This window comes from Tachyglossus aculeatus, chromosome 11 (genome assembly GCF_015852505.1).
Source record: "Tachyglossus aculeatus isolate mTacAcu1 chromosome 11, mTacAcu1.pri, whole genome shotgun sequence".
NCBI classification, from domain to species: domain Eukaryota; kingdom Metazoa; phylum Chordata; class Mammalia; order Monotremata; family Tachyglossidae; genus Tachyglossus; species Tachyglossus aculeatus.
Genome location: NC_052076.1, coordinates 54,020,642 through 54,035,248, shown reverse-complemented (window position 1 = coordinate 54,035,248; position 14,607 = coordinate 54,020,642). Strand labels below are relative to the sequence as shown.

Sequence of the window (14,607 nt, the reverse complement as noted above, 5' to 3'; positions counted from 1 at the left end):
TTATTATTATTACCTCTCATCTTTTTTTTAATGGTATTTGTTAAGCGCATACCATGTGCCAGGCACTGTACTAAGCGTTGGGGTAGATCCAATTGCTCAGTTGGACATTGGCCAGGTCCCATATGGGGCTCCCAGTCTTAATCCCCATTTTACAGATGAGGTAAGTGAGACACAGAGGAAGTGAAATGACTTGCCCAAGGTCACACGACAGGCAAGTAGCGGAGTCAGGATTAAAACCCAGGTCCTTCTGATTTGCAGGCCCGTGCTATAGCCATTAGGCCATACTGCTTCTCATAGTCCTGTGGGCTTTGTTGTACCACCTGTAGCCAGGTGGGCGTGATGGTCTTTCAGCAGAGAAACAGCATGGCTTAGTGGAAAGAGCCCGGGCTTTGGAGTCAGAGGTCACGGGTTCAAATCCCGGCTCCGCCAATTGTCAGCTGTGTGACTTTGGGCTAGTCACTTCACTTCTCTGGGCCTCAGTTCCCTCATCTGTGAAATGGGGATGAAGACTGTGAGCCCCACGTGGGAACCTGATCACCTTGTATCCCCCCCCAGCACTTAGAACAGTGCTTTGTACATAGTAAACGCTTAACAAATACCATCATTATTATTATTATCTTCAAGGCATCAACGGATGCTCATTTGTTGGTGGGAAGAGGATAAGGGGCTGGGTTCAAGGGTTGGCCACTTTAAAAGCAAGACTCCTCCCCTGCAGGTCAGGGGCCTATATCTCTTAGAGCTCTCAGAATCCCTGGTTGACTGGTGAAACTTTTCACAAGACCACTTCCCCCAGTTCCATGCCCCACTCACCCTCTCAGAAGCAACACAGTGTAATGGATAGAGTATGGACTTGGAAGTCAGAAGGTCATGAGTTCTAATCCCGGCTCTACCACTTGTCTGCTGTGCGACCGTGGGCAGGTCACTTAACTTCTCTGTGCCTCATTTACCTCATGTGTAAAATTAGGATTGAGTCTGTGAGCCCCATGTGGGACAAGGACTATGTCTAGCCTAGACTGCTTGTATCCACCTTTGTGCTTACTACAGTGCCTTGCCTTCAAGGCCCTACAGATGCTCATCTCCTCCAGGAGGCCTTCCCAGACTGAGCCCCTTCCTTCCTCTCCCCCTCGTCCCCCTCTCCGTCCCCCACATCTTACCTCCTTCCCTTCCCCACAGCACCTGTATATATGTATATATGTTTGTACATATTTATTACTCGATTTATTTATTTTACTTGTACCTATCTATTCTATTTATTTTATTTTGTTAGTATGTTTGGTTTTGTTCTCTGTCTCCCCCTTCTAGACTGTGAGCGCACTGTTGGGTAGGGACTGTCTCTATATGTTGCCAGCTTGTACTTCCCAAGCGCTTAGTACAGTGCTCTGCACACAGTAAGCGCTCAATAAATACAATTGATTGATTGATTGATTGCACATACTACACGCTTAACAAATACCACTATTATTATTATCAGTCGAGCACATTTGGAATTGTGGAGGCTGACTGTGGGAAGATTGCTAGGGCTGAGGTACATTCCTCCGACTGAGGTTGAGGGTTTGCAGTATTTGAGCATATACACTTATCCATTTTAATTTGAGTAGTAGCCCTGACGACCAAGTGCTAAAGTCCTCTGTCTCGACAGGAGCGTCAAGTCACCTAAAACCTAGCTGAGAGGACTCTGAGCTCTCTTGGATCCTGGGGAAGTGGTTGTATGGGAACAGAAAGGTGAATTAAGAAGCTCTGGGGCCCAGGAGGAATATTCCAGGTTGAAATATCGTGGGTTTTCCAGTAGGGTTTGCTCCAGTAATACCTACCAACTTCTGCTTTAATTCTAGGTGGCAAACAAAGCTGAGGAAAACCTTGTCTTGGTGCTGGGGACAGACATGAGTGACCGCAGGGCGGCCGTCATCTTTGCGGACACCCTAACACTCCTTTTTGAAGGTAATTTTCCTTCTCTGCTATTCCTTGGAAACTGAAGTCAACCTCCCAGCTGTCTGTATCCTTTGGGAATCTTGTCTTTCTCCAGCCTCACCATGGCCAGATGGAATTGCCCCTTTTTAAGCTCTGAGTGGGGGGGGTTGGGGGAGAAAAGAGAGAGAGGAAAAAAGAGAGAGAGAGAGAATGTGTGTGCACGCGCTTGTGCATGTGTGTGTGGGGGGGTGTTTTTTTTGTTAGGTGGAGAACACATTAACCTTTATTTCCCCATTAGTAAGCTGGCTGTTGTAGCCGATGAATTCTTTGTGCTGGCACCCTGCAGCGTGAACTTCCAGGGCTTTTATTTGTTGCCTATTCTGTAACCAAGCACTTCAGTCATGGGATAAAGTACTCAGAGGCAAGGGGTTGATCTCCGAGGGCATTTCTGGAGATAGAACAGACAATGTTGTAACAATAAATACCGAGCAGGACCTGGGATTGACAGTGAAGCATCTCGGGTGATTACATCACGATTTAAATCACAGAAGTGAGGGGTTGGGAGCCGGGTGCTACTGCCGTTAGGGTCCATCTCATATTGGATGGAGAGACAGACAGACAGACAGACAGAGACACTATCTTGAGGGGTAGAATTTAGGCTCAGTTCTCTCTCTTTCTGTCTCCCTCCCCCTACCCACAGGGATCGCCCGCATCGTGGAGACACATCAACCAATAGTGGAGACCTATTATGGGCCAGGGCGGCTGTACACCCTAATCAAACACCTGCAGGCAGAATGCGACCAGCAAGTGGACAAAGTGGTGGAGGAGTTCATCAAGCAAAGGGACTACCACCGGCAGGTGAGACTGGAAGCGTTCTGAGCAGGCGGATGGGAAAGCAAGCCCTGGCCAGGCAGAGGAATCTGCGTTATTATTATGGTACTTATTAAGCCCTTACTTTGTGCCAAGCACTGTTCTAAGCACTGGGGTAGATACAAGTTAATCAAGTTGGACATAGTCCCTGTCCCACATGGGGCTCACACTCTTAACCCCCATTTTACAGGTGAGGTAACTGAGGCCCGGAGAAGGTAAGTGATTTACCCAAGGTCACACAGCAGACGTGGACGCCCAGGCCCACGCTCTAACCGCTAAGCCATACTGCCTGTCTGTACTGTGAGAGCCTAGCACTGAGTAGGCTGGGAGAGGGTTGGCAGACAAGGGGAGAGAGAGCCGTCTCTTTGCAGGATTCTTGGAAAGGGGTCAGCCTTTGAAAGAACGCTGCCTTCAAAGTGAGTCTTTATAGGAAAGGAAGTAGAAGGTCATTTTGAGTCCTCTATAAGGACCATGTGCTAGATGTTATAGTTATGAGAGAACTGAGGGCCATCTGAAGTGGCTGATCATTTGCTATCATTTGTCTGTGCTTCCTTATGCGTTTAGCTCACTGGGAGGAGGTGTTTGCCGGTACCCTCTTTCCAATCATTCTTTTTACCTGAGGTCTCTGAGAGAAGGCAGAATAGGTTGGCCAGAGTTTGATCTCTGGGGAATCACACACTTCTCCAGTGACAGCCCTCCTGGGCCCTTCAGAACCTATTGTTTGATCAATCAGTGGTATTTATTGAGTGCTTACTATGTGCAGAGCACTGTACTAAGAGTTTGGGGGAGTATAACAGAGATGGTAGACATCCCCTGCCCACCAGGAGCTTGCAATCTAGACTGGGGGACAGACATTTAAAATAAAGTATGGGGATGTACATAAGTGCTACAGGGTGGAGGGTGAGATTCATTCATTCATTCAATCGTATTTATTGAGCACTTACTGTGTGCAGAGCACTGAACTAAGCGCTTGGGAAGTACAAGTTGGCCACATATAGAGACGGTCCCTACCCAACAGCGGGCTCACAGTCGGGAGCAGCAGGGCCATGTTGAATATTATGTGCTTCAGGGATACAATCCAAATGCATTGGAGACACAGAAGGGAAGGGGAGCAGGGGAACTGAGGATTTAGGGAAAACCTCTTGGAGGAAATATGACATTAATAACACTTTGAAGGTGGAAAGTGTGGTGGTCCGTCAGATATGAAGAGGGAGGGAGTTCCAGGCCAGAGGAAGGAGGCGGGCAAGGGGTTGGAGGCGAGATAGGACAGAGGCCCAGTGAACAGGTGGGTGTTCGAAGAGCGTGGCGTGCAGACAGGGTTGTAGCAGCATGGTAAGGTAGGAAGGACTGAGCTGAAAGTGTTTTAAACAGTGTTTTAAAGTAAGGAGTTTCTGTTGAATGCAGAGGTGAAATGGGCAACCACTGGATGTTCTTGAGTGGGGAGATGACGGAATTTTTTTTTTTTTTAGATAAATGACCTGAGCAGGAGAGCAAAATACAGACTGGAGTGGGAAGAGACAGGAGTCAGGGAGGTCAGCAAGGAGGCTGATGCAGTAGTCACGGCGGGATAGGATAGATGCTCCGATCAGAGTAGTAGCAGTTTGGATAGAGAGCAAAGGGTAGATTTTAGCAACGGTGTGAAGGTGAAACTGACAAGATCAATCAATCGTATTTATTGAGCGCTTACTATGTGCAGAGCACTGTACTAAGCGCTAAGATCTGGTGATAGATTTAATATGTGGGTTGAATGCGAGAGATGATTTGAGGATAATGCCAAGGTTAGTGGCTTGTGAGACAGGGAAGATAGTAGTGGTGTTTGCAGTGGTGGGAAAGGCAAGGAGAGGACAGGGTTTGGTGGGGAAGACGAGGAGTTTTGTTTGAGGGAAGAGAGAGGCCCCGATCCGGAGAGGCAGGTTGCGGGAATTGAACGGGAGCGCTGACACTCTGTTTCCAGAACAGAGATGATTGAACGAGGGGCCTTCGTGACTATTGTGGTCCCAAGCCTCTGGAGCCGCCAACTGCCAGGGATTTGAGCCTTTTGGGTCTCTTTGCATCCCTTTCCGTTCCTGGTTCCATCACTTGTCTGCTATGGGATCTAGGGTATGTCACTTCATTTTTCTGTGCTTCAGTAACCCCATCCATAAAACGGGGATTAAGACTGTGAGCCCCAAGTGGGATATGGACCGTGTCCAACCTGATTAGCTTGTACTTGCCCCAGCGCTTACTACAGTGCCTGGCATGTAGTAAGTGCTTGACAAACACCATTAAAAAACCCAAAAAAGTTTGGAGTACATGTCATACTCTTGTATGTGGGCTTCAAAAACAAAGAACCCAGGTTAGCCGAGCAGTCCTTTGTCATGGAAGGCCTGGCAGTGATTGGCAAATACCAGAGTGGGCGGGGAGTAGGTGGTTAATCGGTATTGTTCTTAGCCCACAGAAAGTGTAGCGATAAGCCATTAAAAGAGGCAGCTCTCTGGGGCCGGACATAACATTCCCTCTTCTCTGCTTGTGATTGCAGTTCCAGCTTGTTCAGAACAGCATGATGAGAAGCTCGGCCTCTGAAAAGATTGAACCGAGGTAACCCCTCCTCGAGCCAGTAGGGAAATCAGTTTCATTGACCCTGCAACAGTACATAAGTTAGCATTTTGCCCCCCCTCCCCCAGATCTGTAGCCTTTATTTTTCCAGTGTGCCTTATTTCAGGTCATTGCTATTGGGAGAGGTCAGCGAGATCTTCCGAGAACAGTTCTTTCCATCTCCAAGGGGCCCGGAACTGTTTCAGACCTTAACTCCTGAATCACCCTCAAAACCCTACCCTCCTCCCTCATTGGGAGGGAATGGGTGTGGTCAGCTGTGTTGTCCTGAGGGGTTAAACTGAGGCAAAGAGGCCTTAACAAAGACCACATGCCAGAGAGGCTCTGTGTGCTTCCATGCTGCAGTGTAGCCTGGAGCCTAAATCTCCAGGGCCAGGAGATTTATGGCTTTCGGGTCGGCAGTCATTTTTCTGATCCTCTCTCGGTTTCAGTACCTTAAATAATAGCCAGTCATCTGTGTCTGATTTTAAAGAAAACTTGCCCCAATTCCCCTCTATCCCAGTTGGCGTTTGAGAAGGATCAGCGATTCGGGTGAAACCCCCACAACGGAAAGTGCCGTTGACAGTGGGTTTTAATTCCAGTTGGCTTGTCAGAGCCTCCTGCCGGGGCTGGCCTTCTGGCCGAGCTCTAGCCGTGCAGCCCTTAATGGGGTGGGTGGGGTTGGAGCTGAGCTCGCTTCCCGTTGCCACGGCTTATGATGGAAGCCAGTGTGGCCCACCCACCGCCTCCTCCGCTCCCTCTTCCCTAGGGAGCTGGACCCCATCCTGTCCGAGGTGACGCTGATGAATGCCCGCAGCGAGCTGTACCTGCGCTTCCTCAAGAAGAGGATCAGCTCGGATTTTGAGGTGGGGGACTCCATGGCCTCCGAGGAGGTGAAGCAAGGTAAGGTGACTCCAGGCGCTAACCTACTTCCTGGCGGATTTCCTGGCTCCACTGGGAGCCATTTGGGTAAAGAGCAAGGGCGGCCCTTGAGCATCCTAAACACAGCTGTCAGAAGAAGCATTCCGGTGAGGACGTCATGGCTTCCAATCTCCTGCGTGGATAACAACAGCGTGGCTCAGTGGAAAGAGCCTGGGCTTTGGAGTCAGAGGTCATGGGTTCAAATTCCGGCTCCACCAATTGTCAGCTGTGGGGCAAGTCACTTAACTTCTCTGTGCCTCAGTCCTCATCTGTAAAATGGGGATTAAGACTGTGAGCCCCCCGTGGGACAACTTGATCACCTTGTCACCCCCCCCCCCCCCCAGCGCTTAGGACAGTGCTTTGCACATAGTAAGCGCTTAATAAATGCCATTATTATTATGATTATAATAAAAACTCCCGAGGGGAAATATGGGGTCCATTAGGTTATCCAGTGGGTAAAATGTAGTGTTAGTAGCTGCATCTGAGAGCCCACTGTGTGCGGTGCACCGCACAAGCATTTGGAAAATACAAAACAAAGAGGGAGACACGTTCCACGCTCACAAATTGGGGAGTGGGCCATCTTTTGTAAACCTTTCCCCTTGTCAGCGGCTTGAAAGGACCTTTCCCTTGTGGACATTCACATACTCGACTCTTCCCCTTGGCTGGACCCGTCATCTCTGTTCCTCATACGCTGATTGTGGAGCAGATCACAGACCTCTATGGAGGATGGGTCGCTTTCAGCCTCCACGCTCCATCTGGCCGTGCTCTGCGGGGTTAAAGAAGCAGGATTTTCAACATCCTAATTGTTCACAGAGTGCTAAGCACTGTAGCAAATGCAAAGCATGGTGTCTGTCCCTCAGAATAATAATAATAATGGCATTTGTTAAGCGCTTACTATGTGCGAAGCTACCGCCCACAAAGAGATGACCCTGTTTCCAAACTCTGGGAGTTTGGGAGCCATCAGGGGCACGTCGGGTTGCCTGTACTGGAAGCTTGTCAAAGCCATTTTCCCCAAATTAGTGATTCTTCTAACCCCTCTCATCTGTCCTGAGAAGAAGGAATTTCTTTCTGTGTACTTGATCTGGGGTTATCCCCAGTAGCTACAATTTCCCTTACAGCAATAAGTTTCTACCTGAGTGACTATTTTGGGAAACAGGCTGACAGTCAGGGCATTCAGAACATGCTGAGTACAAAGAAAGGTGTGAGTGATAGACTTTTTTTCTTCCATGAGTTCTTCATTTTTCACCTTTCTACCTTGAACTACTATTTTATTCAGCATATCCTAGCATGGCTTGGTGGAAAGAGCCCGGGCTTTGGAGTCAGAGGTCATGGGTTCAAATCCTGGCTCCACCAGTTGTCAGCTTTGTGACTTTGGGCAAGTCACTTAACTTCTCTGCGCCTCAGTTACCTCATCTGTAAAATGGGGATTAAGACTGTGAGCCCCACGTGGGACAACCTGATCACCTTGTAACCTCCCCAGCGCTTAGAACAGTGCTTTGCACATAGTAAGTACTTAATAAATGCTATTATTATTATTATTATTATTATCCTCAAAATCCCGGGTGGGGAATCTCCCTTCAGCGTAGTTGTGGGGGAGGGTGTTGAATTAACAATCAGTTTATCAGTTAATCGATCGTATTTATTAAGTGCTTAATAGGTGCAGAGCACTGTACCTAATGCTTGGGAGAGTACAGTACAGTAGAATTAGCAGAAGGCCAACTGCCCAGGCAGTTAGGAAATGTGCCTAACAGATCTGTTGTATTATTCTTTCCCAAGCGCTTAGTACAGTGCTGCTGCTGCACACAGTAAGCGCCCAATAAACCCCATTGATTGATTGATTGAAAGAGATTCTGGAAAAAAAGGTGGCTATTGAGCAGTATTAGGGAGTGTTCCCTGAGCCCAGAGGACAAGGGGTTCCTTTCTATCAATTAATGGTATTTACTGAGTGCTTACTATCCCGCCACCCTACCTCCTTCTCCTCCCCACAGCACCTGTATATATGCTTGTACGGATTTATTACTCTATGTATTTTACTTGCATGTATTTACTATTCTATTTACTTTGTTAATGATGTGCATTTAGCTTTAATTCTATTTGTTCTGATGACTTGACACCTGTCCACATGTTTTGTTTTGTTGTCTGTCTCCCCCTTCTAGACTGTGAGCCCGTTGTTGGGTAGGGACTGTCTCTATATGTTGCCAACTTGTACTTCCCAAGCGCTTAGTACAGTTCTCTGCACAAAGTAAGCGCTCAATAAATACAATTGAATGAATGAAATGAATGCGATGGCACTGTACTAAGTGCTTGGGAAAGAATAATACAACAGGTTTGTTAGACACATTTCCTTCTCACAAGGAACTTCCAGTCTAGAGGACTGCATGATTCAGCCTCCTCTCCGATCTCCCATCCTCGTGTCTCTCCCCACTTCAATCCATACTTCATGCCGCTGCTCGGATCGTCTTTGTCCAGAAATGCTCTGGGCATGTTACTCCCCTCCTCAAAAATCTCCAGTGGCTACCAATCAACCTACGCATCAGGCAAAAACTCCTCACCCTGGGCTTCAAGGCTGTCCATCCCCTCGCCCCCTCCTACCTCACCTCCCTTCTCTCCTTCTCCAGCCCAGTCCACACCCTCCGCTCCTCTGCCACTGATCTCACCGTGCCTCGTTCTCGCCTGTCCCGCCGTCGACCCCCGGCCCACGTCCTCCCCCTGGCCTGGAATGCCCCCCCCTCCAAACATCTTCCTCCCTTCAAGGGCCTACTGAGCGCTCACCTCCTCCAGGAGGCCTTCCCACACTGAGCCCCCTCCTTCCACTCCCCTTCCTCCCCATCCCCCCCGCCTTACCTCCTTCCCCTCCCCACAGCACCTGTAGATATGTATATATGTTTGTATGTATTTATTACTCTATTTATTTTATTTGTACATATTTATTCTATTTATTTTATTTTGTTAATATGTTTTGTTCTCTGTCTCCCCCTTCTAGACTGTGAGCCCACTGTTGGGTAGGGACTGTCTCTATATGTTGCCAACTTGTACTTCCCAAGCGCTTAGTACAGTGCTCTGCACACAGTAAACGCTCAATAAATACAAATGAATGAATGAATGACTGCTCAGAATCCTATCCTCCATCTCCAGCAGCAGTCACCCAGTCCTTGGTGATTCGGAGCTCTTGCCCCCCCAACATAACTTGGCCCCAAGCAGTTGCCTGTATCTCTGGGGCAACTACAGACTGCATCGACTGCTCTTGCTGAGACAGGACGTTGCCAGGGTTGTTTTCCTACCTCTCAGAGCCTTGGGTCTGTCCCTGCAGAGCATCAGAAGTGTCTGGATAAACTCCTCAACAACTGCCTTCTGAGCTGCACCATGCAGGAGCTGATCGGCTATTACATCACCATGGAGGAGTATTTCATGAGAGAGACCGTCAACAAGGTAGGATGGACGGCCAAGAGCCTTAAGAAAGCGTTTTCTACTTCAGCCACTCTGGCAGAGGAAAGGGGCTGAGACTTTCCTGTTTCCTCACCCAACTCTGTGGGAAGGTGTATAGGCTGACTGATTGGAATTGTCCCTGAAGTTCCCGTCACCTAAAATGGTTATTTGGTCAGTTTGTCCTTAGGGGCAGGAAAATTCCATTTGAAAGTTCTCCTGGAAGTGGTCAACAAGAACCCTCAATCCCCTGTTCCCTATTTATAAATACCATTATTAGTATTATTATTATTTAAGAACAAGACTGATTTCCTATCGTACCAAATTAAAAAGAGGAAGGGAGAATGTCCCAAGTGAGCAGCACAGGAAGTGTGTGGGAGAGGGTGGGTGGAGGGAGATAGGAAGGATTCAGTTCATTGTGTCCCTGTCATGGCCCAATTTCTGGAGTACTTGTTCATTCATTCATTCAGTCGTATTTATTGAGCACTTACTGTGTGCAGGGCACTTGGGAAATACAAGTTGGCAACATATAGAGACGGTTGTTGGCTACCTTCTTTACATTATCTGGCTTGTCCATCAGGCGGTAGCCCTGGATGCCTATGAGAAGGGCCAGTTGACCTCCAGCATGGTCGACGACGTGTTCTACATCATCAAGAAGTGCATCGGACGGGCCCTGTCCAGTTCCAGCATCGACTGCCTGTGTGCTATGATCAACCACTCCACCACAGAGCTAGAGTCGGATTTCAGGTACCGATGCTTGGTCCCACCTGACTCCCCACCGAGCGCTTAGTACAGTGCTCTGCACACAGTAAGCACTCAATAAACATGAATGAATGAATGTGGTGCCCATCTGTGCAGCAGACTGCTTCCCACTCCCAGCCCCCGGTCTCATGCTGACAGCTGAGGGCCATTGAAAAAGCCTGGGCCCGGAACCCAACGTTATTCTATTTCCCCTTCAAATCTCTCCCCTTTGTTTAGTCGGAGTTTTGGGGGAGTGTGGGTTGAGTCTGTACCTTAAGGCCATTAAGCAAATGAAACAGTCTCTTTCCCTTTCCTCTCAACCTCTGTCCCCTGGCACAGACAGCTGGAAGGTGGCCAGATGTCATTCTTCCAGTTCCCTGTGACCAGGGAAGGAGTTTGGAAGGAGTGCCCAGACCAAGGAGTATATGTATATATACATGTATATGTGTTTGTACGTATTTATTACTCTATTTATTTTACTTGTACATATTTATTCTATTTAATATGTTTTGTTTTGTTCTCCGTCTCCCCCTTCTAGACTGTGAGCCCACTGTTGGGTAGGGACCGTCTCTAGATGTTGCCAACTTGGACTTCCCAAGCGCTTAGTACAGTGCTCTGCACACAGTAAAGCGCTCAATAAATACGATTGAATGAATAAATGAATGAAAAGGAGAAAGGACTGAGGCAGAGGCAGGAGTAGATGGGATCTAGTTGCTGCAATCGTGGCTTGCAAAACCTAGCTTAGAAGTAGAGCAGAAAGGAAAGAGCCCATCCCCTTATTCAAGGTCCTGTCTATTCTCCAGAGCAGCTGGGTTTGTCCTGACAGCTGATTCCCAAAGTTCTTTTGTAACTAGTGTCCAGTAAGTGATAATAGTAATAGTGATATTTATTAGAGAACCAGTATGGCCCAGTTGAAAGAGCCTGGGCCTGAGAGTCATCGGACCTGGATTCTAATCCTGGCTCTGCCTCTTGCCTGCTGTGTGACTTTAGGCAAGTCACTTAACATCTTCTAGACTGTGAGCCCACTGTTGGGTAAGGACCGCCTCTATATGTTGCCAACTTGTACTTCCCAAGCGCTTAGTACAGTGCTCTGCACACAGTAAGCGCTCAATAAATACGATTGAATGAATGAATGAACATCTCTATCCTTCAGTTCTCTCACCTGCAAAATGGGGATTCTCCCTGCTGCTTAGTCTGTAAGCCCCATGTGGGACCTGATGATCTAGTATCTACCTCAGCGCTTAGTACATTGCTTGACACATAGTAAGCGCTTAACAAAAGTCGCAATTATTATTATTTGTTAAGTGCCTGCTCAGCCAGGCACTGTACTAAGTGCTGGGCAAGACAATCAGGGCAAGCCCCACTTGGAGACTCACAGTCTAAGCAGGAGGAAGACCGGGTATTTAATCCACATTTTACAATGAGGAACCAGAGGCACAGAGAGGTTAAGTGACTTGCCCCAGGTCACACAGGAGGCAAGCGACGGAGCCAGGATTAGAACCTGAGTCTAGGCCAGGCCAGGCCTGTGCTCTTTCCACCAGGCCAAGGTGCTTCTCGGGAAACAGTCCCAATGTCAGGAGCGGGAGGAATTGAGCAAGAGAGGCCTTATCTGGTAACTGAACCTGGACACTATAACTGGGTGGGTCCTGTCCAGAGAGTTCCAGTCCTAACCTCACTTACCCTCCCCGAACTTCAGGGAAGTCTTGTGTAACAAACTACGAATGGGCTTCCCGGCCACCACCTTCCAGGACTTCCAGCGCGGGGTGACAAGTGCCGTGAACATCATGCACAGCAGCCTCCAGCAGGGCAAATTTGACACCAAAGGCATCGAGAGCACCGACGAGGCCAAGCTGTCCTTTCTGGTAGGTAACCAATCCTGCAGGGCTCAGGCTGAAGTTGGGGGTTCCCCGGGGTTGTGGCGGGGAAGCATCTGTAGTCTAAGAGAAGCAGCGTGACTCAGTGGAAAGAGCCCGGGCTTTGGAGTCAGAGGTCATGGGTTCAAATCCCGGCTCCGCCACTTGTCAGCTGTGTGACTTTGGGCAAGTCACTTAACTTCTCTGGGCCTCAGTGACCTCATCTGTAAAATGGGGATTAAGACTGTGAGCCCCACATGGGACAACCTGATCACTTTGTAACCTCTCCAGCGCTTAGAACAGTGCTTTGCACATAGTAAGCGCTTAATAAATGCCATCATTATTATTATTATTAAACCAAAGATCTGACACCTCCTCCCTCCCACCCACCCCACAGCCTCTCTGCACAGGGGGAGCGGGGAAGACTTCTTTTGACAAATGGCTAGAACCAGTCCAAGCCCTCCCTCCGTCAGATTCCCAAACTGCTCTAGATTGTAAATTCCTTGTGGGCAAGGATTGTCTCAACCAACTCTGTTGTATTGTACTCTCCCAAGCGCTTAGCACAGTGCTCTCTGCGCACAGTAAATGCTCAATAAATTCCACCGATTGATACGTTCTTGAGCAGCATCTGCCATGATCAGCTGTTTAGCGCTGTGGCTTTCTCCTAGAACACTACTTGGGGCCCTGCACTGTGCAAGGGAGGTGCTGAGAATGAAGCCGTCTTCCGTCCCCCCCAAAGATTAGCTGCTACATCTGTATCGGGCTGTTGAACCAGCTCTAATGAAAGACAAAGCACATGATGGAGAAGCCCCAATATCCCTCAAGGTCATAATACTGTTTACGTAGAACGTTTTTTCCCAGGCACTCAATCCCCTTTGATACTGTGACCTTGCTCAAATTGGCAACTTGCAAGAGCCTGGGAGGGGGACAGTAGAGAAACAGAGGGGTATTGCGACTCACCCCAGATCATCCAGCAAGCCAGTGGCTTGTGCTTGATGCCGTTTAATCTCCCGAACGGCCCACCAACATCTCCAGGAAGGAGGTGAGCAGCAGCAAAGGAGTATTCTCTGAAGCCAGTTTGTCCCTTGGAGGGAGCCTTTCTTTGCCGATGGAAATCAGGTTAACTATTCCCAGATGTCTCCCGTTCCGTGGGTAGTCGTGCTTTTGTTTTTCTATTGCCAGGTCACCTTGAACAATGTGGAGGTCTGCAGTGAAAACATCACCACTCTGAAGAAGACGTTGGAGGTATAAGACGGTGGAAATCCATCGTTTTCTCACAGGCGCTCTTTTCATGGGGTCCGCGCTCAAGAGCGTTGCTAGAGTCCGGTAAAGTCATTTCTGGAGGCGGCGGCTCTCTCTGACGGGGAGGAGCTTGCCGGGCCTCTGCAGAGGGGGCATTCGGTGACAGTAGTAATGGTGACCGAGGCTCCAGAAGTGGTCATAAAAGGGTGAATTTCCTGCCCCAGATTTGACTGACCAGCTTTGTGACCTGTATCATTTCCTTGGTGAGGCTCCACCCCCGACTCATGGCTCTGCCCTAAATGGGAGGAACCAGCAAGGGCCTAAGTGAAAAGAGCACAGGCCTGGGAATCAGAGGACCTGGATTCTAATCCCGGCTCTGCCACGTGTCTGCTGTGTGACCTTGGCCAAGTCACTTAACTTCTCTGTGCCCCAGATACCTCATCTGTCTAATGGGGATTAAGTCTGTGAGCCCCACGTGGGATATGTACTGTGTCCAACCTGATTAGCTTGTATCGACCCTATTGCTGAGTACAGTGCCTGGCACACAGTAAGCACTGAATGAATACCATTAAAATAAAATTTTAAAAAAGGGCTCAGGATTTTGGAGGAGATATATTTCGCTGGGGCCGCAGGGTGAGACAAGCTGGGGAGAATGGGACTTTGAGGGGAAGGGAAAGGTAGAGATTCCAACAGATTCAGGGGCAGATTTCACATTGAACATGCCTATTGTAAAAGAAGATGTCCTGTCTTGACTTAGACATGTTCTGAGATTGGGGAAGCAACTCCCAAATGAATTTGTAGCTTTAAATGATGGGATTAAGCTAAAGTCCCTTGAGGTAATATCGTTTCTCTCTCATTCAAATTCTTCTCATTTGGGAGTTTTACTTCACTGGAGGAAATGTTCCAATCTGGATGTGAATTTAAATGGCATAACAGCCAAGTGAGAGGGTACAAACAAGAAGCCATTAGAACTGAAAAGAAAATAAATAAGGGGCCTGAATTGGTCAGCCTCCTTCCTCTCAGGAGCCTGAGATATCCAGATCAACCTATTTATAGGTCTATTAGTGATCTAGGAATT

The 14,607-nt window shown here is 48.4% G+C and overlaps 1 protein-coding gene across 1 annotated transcript in view; it reads left to right on the top strand.

The window, feature by feature from the left end:
- Nucleotides 1–14,607, top strand: part of COG4 (component of oligomeric golgi complex 4) — a 32,046-nt gene that overhangs the window by 10,714 nt on the left and 6,725 nt on the right. The window contains exons 6-13 of the mRNA XM_038754169.1: nt 1,833–1,938; nt 2,609–2,766; nt 5,297–5,355; nt 6,119–6,252; nt 9,581–9,699; nt 10,274–10,440; nt 12,131–12,296; nt 13,470–13,532. Of these exons, the coding sequence (XP_038610097.1) occupies nt 1,833–1,938; nt 2,609–2,766; nt 5,297–5,355; nt 6,119–6,252; nt 9,581–9,699; nt 10,274–10,440; nt 12,131–12,296; nt 13,470–13,532 (972 nt within the window). The remainder of the gene's footprint in view (nt 1–1,832; nt 1,939–2,608; nt 2,767–5,296; nt 5,356–6,118; nt 6,253–9,580; nt 9,700–10,273; nt 10,441–12,130; nt 12,297–13,469; nt 13,533–14,607) is intronic.